This window comes from Lepus europaeus, chromosome 4 (assembly GCF_033115175.1).
Source record: "Lepus europaeus isolate LE1 chromosome 4, mLepTim1.pri, whole genome shotgun sequence".
NCBI classification, from domain to species: Eukaryota; Metazoa; Chordata; class Mammalia; order Lagomorpha; family Leporidae; genus Lepus; species Lepus europaeus.
The window spans coordinates 90,272,485-90,278,484 of NC_084830.1; the positions used below are offsets into that span (position 1 = coordinate 90,272,485).

The 6,000-nt window shown below is 43.1% G+C and overlaps 1 protein-coding gene across 1 annotated transcript in view; it reads right to left on the reverse strand.

The window, feature by feature from the left end:
- Positions 1–5,788, reverse strand: part of RGS20 (regulator of G protein signaling 20) — a 125,350-nt gene extending 119,562 nt beyond the window's left edge. The window contains exon 1 of the mRNA XM_062189585.1: positions 5,630–5,788. Within this exon, the coding sequence (XP_062045569.1) occupies positions 5,630–5,788 (159 nt within the window). The remainder of the gene's footprint in view (positions 1–5,629) is intronic.
- Positions 5,789–6,000: the final 212 nt, after the last annotated feature.

A 6,000-nucleotide genomic window follows, 5' to 3' on the forward strand; every position in this document is an offset into this window, starting at 1 on the left:
AAGTGGAGCAGCCGGGTCTCGAACTGGCACCCATATGGGATGCTGGCACTTCAGGCCAGGGCGTTAACCTGCTGCGCCACAGCGCTGGCCCCCAAATATTTATTTATTTGAAAGTCAGAGTTACAGAGAGAGGGTTCTTTCATCTGTGAGTTCACTCCCCAAGTGGCCACGACAGCCAGTGCACCACGTGGTTCATTAGAGTCTCCCATACGAGTGGCATGTGCCCAAACACTTGGGTCATCTTCTGCTGCCTTTCCCAGGCCATTAGCAGGGAGCTGGATTGGAAGTGGTGCAGCTGGTATTCAAACAGTTGCTGATGTGGGATGCCAGTGAGGTGAGTAGCTGCTTCACCTGCAATGCCATGATGCCAACCTCATGATGTTTTACTTTTGAGTTTTGAGAGCTCTTCATGTATTCTAGATTCAAGGCCTTTGGCAGATAAGGAGTTTGCAAATGTTGTCATGCAGTCTGGCTTGTCTTTCATCCTTCTAATAGGGTCTTTGGAAGAGCAATAGTTTTAAAATTCTGATGAGGTCCAATTTATTAATTTTTCCTTTTATGAATCATGCTTTTGATGTCTGAGTACTCTTTGCCTTACCTTAGGTCACAAAGATTTTCTTCCATATTTTCCCTAAAAGTTTTGTAGTTGGACATTTAAGTCCATGCTCCATTTTGGGCTAACTTTCGTATAAGGTGTGAGGCTGAGTTTTCATCGCTGGCCCCTGGACATGCAGACACATTTTAACCCATGTTTCTCCTTTGTACTTCTCTACATTCTGATTTTTTTCCTAAAGATTTGTTTATTTTATTTGAATGTCAGAGTTATAGAAATAGAGGGAGAGACAGAGACAGAGAGAGTGATCGAGCGAGCTAGAGAGATCTTACATCTGCCAGTTCACTCCTCAAATGGCTGCAACTACTGGAGCTGGGCCAGTCTAAAGGCAGGAGCAGGAGCTTCTTCCAGGTCTCCCAGGTGCTTGCAGAGGCCCAGGCACTTGGGCCATCCTTTGTTGCTTTCCCAGGCACGTTAGCAGGAAGCTGGATCAGAGATAGAGTAGCCAGATATCAAACCGGCACCCATATGGGATGCTGGCACTGCAGGTGGCAGCTTTACTGGCTATGCCATGGCACCAACCCATTCTCTACATTCTTAGACTTTCACATGTAACTTAAATTTCACTCTTTTTACTATAGTAGGTCTTTTCCAGCTGTTTTACCTGTTTCCAGTCACACTCCATCCCTAATTTCTCACTGCCTTACTTGAAACAATGTAATTACATGAATCATCCAATAATATGTTGATATGTCCATCTTTCTCAACATATTTCAAGTCTATACACAGGAGGGAGCACATCTTTCTCTTTCTCATTTGCTGCAGCATCTAGCCCAAGGCTTGCTGTTTGAAAGAATTCAGTGGTATTTGTAGAGTCAAGTGACTTGAGTACTGCCATCTTTGCATTTGCCAGAAGAGAGACAATTTTTTTCCTGTATTCTGATGCAATCTAAAAGGTTTTATAGAAAGAAAAAACTGGCCAGCGCTGCCACTCACTTGGCTAATCCTGCGCCTGCGGCGCCAGCACCCCGGGTTCTAGTTCTGGTTGGGGCGCCAGATTCTGTCCCAGTTGCTCCTCTTCCAGTCCAGCTCTCTGCTGTGGCCCGGAAGTGCAGTGGAGGATGGCCCAAGTGCTTGGGCCCTGCACCCGCATGGGAGACCAGGAGGAAGCACCTGGTTCCTGGCTTCGGATCGGCGCAGTGTGCCGGCCGTAGTGGCCATTTGGGGGGTGAACCAATGGAAGGAAGACCTTTCTCTCTGTCTCTCTCTCTCACTGTCTAACTCTGCCTGTCAAAAAGAGAGAGAGAGAGAGAGAGAGAGAGAGAGAGAGAGAGAGAGAGAGAAAGAAAAGGAAAGGAAAGAAAAGAAAAGAAAAGAAAAGAAAAGAAAAGAAAAGAAAAGAAAAGAAAAGAAAAGAAAAGAAAAGAAAAAGAAAAAACTGAAGGAACGGACCGGTAGCATCCACTGGATCACTCTCTGCTGTTGTCAGCTACTGCTGTCTAAGCTGGAATCTGTTTGCTTGGGTTAATGAGGTCAGGCCAGCAGCATAGACTTCCCATGGTCAGAATGCACAGTCTATTCCAGGGGCTACAACAACATTCAGAGCTGATTCTTGAATATGTTTCTATCTCCTTTGTCTGTGGTTCTGCTTAAAGCATACCCTCACCAGAGAGAACTTTGTAATCTATATGTATGTGTGTGTGTGTGTGTATACAGTTGCCCCTCTATATCCATTGATATGGTACTTGGGGATACAATCAATTGTGGATGGAACATATTCACAAAAAATTGCATCTGTAGCAATATATATAGACATTTTAATTGTCATTATTTCCTAACAATCACTTACATAGAATTTACATTGTATTAGGTATTATAAGTAAGCTAGAGATGATTTAAAACATACTAGTGAGTGTGCAGAGGATATATGCAAATATTGCATCATTTTACAGGAGGGATTTGAGCACTGGCAGATTTTGGTATCTACAAGGGTCCTGGAACAAGTCACTCACAGATATTGAAGGATAACTATACACACACATAAAACAACATATGTATTAGTTCCCTACTAATGTGCCTGGGAAAGCAACAAAGGATGGCCCAAGTGCCTGGGCCTCTGCAACTACTTGGGAGACCTGGAAGAAGCCTCTGGCTCCTGCCTTCATTAAAAATATATATACACACAACATACATGGTTTTATATAGTTGTGTGTTCACAGCAAGATCTATGTTATGCTATTTCCTTAGAGTAGCCTCCAAATTCTACCTTTCAGAAATGTCTTCTGCATGAGTTGCCTACTTTATTTATTTATTTATTTTGGCAAGAATCTTTTTTGAAGGTTTTTATTTAATGAATGCAAATTTTCATAGGTACAGCTTTTAGGGATTATAATGCTTCTTTCCCCCATTCTTGCCTTCCCACCTGCACTCCCATCCCACCTCCCACTCCCTCTCCCATTCTATTTTCCATTAAGATTCATTTTTAATTGACTTTATATACAGAAGACCAACTCTTTTTCTTATTCTTTTTTTTTGACAGGCAGAGTGGATAGTGAGAGAGAGAGAGAGACAGAGAGAAAGGTCTTCCTTTTTGCCGTTGGTTCACCCTCCAGTGGCCGCTGAGGCCAGCGCATCATGCCGATCCGAAGCCAGGAGCCAGGTGCTTCTCCTGGTCTCCCATGCAGGTGCAGGGCCCAAGCTCTTGGGCCATCCTCCACTGCCTTCCCGAGCCATAGCAGAGAGCTGGCCTGGAAGAGGGGCAACCAGGATAGAATCCGGCGCCCCGACCGGGACTAGAACCCGGTGTGCCGGTGCCACAAGGGGGAGGATTAGCCTATTAAGCCATGGCGCCGGCCAGAAGACCAACTCTTTGCACCCACACAGACACACAAAGTATAAAGTACAGTTTGAAGACAAGTGTTACCATTAATTCTCATAGTATAACTCATTAAGGACAGAGGTCCAGCACGGGGAGCAAGTGCACAGTGACTCCTGTTGTCGATTAAACAACTGACACTCTTATTTATGACGTCAGTAATTACTTGAGGCTCTTGACATGAGCTGCCAAGGCTATGGAAGCCTTTTGAGTTCACAAACTCTGTCGTTTTTCTTTTTTTTTTCACTTGACAGATAGAGTTAGTGAGACAGATAGACAGAGAGAAAGGTCTTCCTTCCATTGGTTTACCCCCAAATGGCCGTTCACTTGGTTGATCCTCTGCCTGCTGCACCAGCATCCCATATGGGTGCTGGTTCTAGTCCCGGTTGCTCCTCTTCCAGTCCAGCTCTCTGTTGTGGCCTGGGAGGGCAGTGGAGGATGGCCCAAGTGCTTGGGCACCTGCACCCGCGTGGGAGACCAAGAAGAGGCACCTAGCTCCTGGCTTCGATCAGTGTAGCTCCGGCTGTAGTGGCCATTTGGATGCCAGTGCTGCAGACGGAGGATTAACCTAGTGAGCCACGGCGCCGTTTTTCAGACAGGGCCATGTGCAAAGTGGAAGTTCTCTCCTCTCTTCAGAGAAAAGTACCTCCTTCTTTGATGGCCCCTTCTTTCCCCTGGGGTCTCACTCACAGAGATCCTTCATGCAGAACTGTTTTTGCCACTATGTCTTGGCTTTCCATGCCTGAAATGCTCTCATGGTGTTTTCAATCAGGCCTTAGGAGCTGATTCTGAGGCCAGAGAGCTGCTTAGGGTGTTTGTCATTCTATGAGTCTGCTGTGTGGACTGCTTCCAATGGTGGAATTTTCTCTCCTTTGTAATTCTATCTATGGTTATTACCAGGCACTTGGTCTTATTTATGTGATCCCTTTGACTGATGGTCCTATGTATATGATCAATACCATACTTAATATGATCACTTTATCACATAAGATGGGATGAGTGCCACCCAACTAAATAGGATTTGGAGTCCCCTGATGAGTTACCTACTTTTAGATACCCATTAATGAAAGACTCCTGTCCAGTACATCCATTTTAGTTTCCTAAAGACCTAGTGTTTAGGTGATGATAGGGGTGTATGGAAATTCATGTGTTATATATCTGAAAATTCAAATGCAAAGTCAGTACATTTCTACAGAAAACACCTCCTAATGACTTTTTAATATTTTCTTCTGTTTGTCCTGATTGGATAAAGTAACTTCAAGGGAAAGGGCAACTATAAACAGAGAATGCAACAGAATCTGCAGATAAATAATGGTTGCTATTATCGGGATATAAGCATGGCACAGAGACTCACTCCCTCCACACCAAATAACCTTTTAAAAGACTATTCTATTAATAGTTAAGAGGATTTACAGACTTACAATGGACTTTCTGCAAGGATACCACACAGGAGATCTGTCATTATTTTTGGAAAATAAAATAACTTCATGGTAGAAATTTATATATGAACACTTCAAAAAATTCATAGAAAACAGAATTGAAGATAAATTCATTTTGGTATGGGCATTTTTTGTAATTCATTGATTTTTTTCATAATGCATATTTGTCATGAACTTTTTCTCATATGCATGGATTTCTAACATTTTTACACCAAAATAAACTCATCTTTCAATTCTATTTCCATGAATTTTTAGAACTGTTACATTTGAGGAAGTTCACCTTAGGAAACTATGAATATAGAACACTACTTCTTAGCTCTGTAAGTTTCTTCCTACATTCTTGCATTAGTTGATGAATTTTTTTTCTCTAGTGATTTTCTTAAGCAGCAGCCTATCACTTTTCTTTCTTTACTCTATCAGCTATTATATTGGAGAAAAAAAATCTGAGGAGTAATATCAACAGCCACAAAATGTATATTCATATTTTCTGGTTCTTAAAACATCATCTCCTAAAATAAGCAAGCAAGCAATTTGTTTTGCTAAGGGAAACAGTTGAGGCTGGAGAAACTGTACAAGTCAGTCATCACCACCCAAGCTCGAATTTTTCCTTAGAGTTTGTTGGAAAACGTTTTAGATAAATCTTCAGTGAGATAAAGTGAGTGACAACGCTAGAGCTGACTTGTGGTTTTATACTTTCTGTGGATAAACCCTCCCTCTTTGTCAAGAAAATGTTGGAGATGGTGGTGATTGTCTTACCTGGACATCAGGCAGAGCTTGCAGGACCCCTTCATTTTCTGTGGTTTGGTGAATATTGGTATTATAGCGCTCAGTCCTAAACAAGGGCTGAAATTGTGTCCATATAGTTGGCGTGGGGAAGGGCTTCTGGAGGCACTCCTGGTTGTCTTGGGTAAGCCTTGGCATGCTCTTCTGACAGAGGCCTCACGTGAATCCTGCTGCCTGGTTTTAGCTCAGGATCTTCTCTGCTTCTCTTCATCTAGCTCATGCTGGGTCCTCTCTTGAGTCTGCCCGGAGCCTCCCTGGAAAGTCACATGGGTCAAAGCCCAAGGATTATCTGTTCTGTGGATCAGTGGCCCTTAGTGTTCTATTCCAGGCAGAGCCTCTTATTGTGAATG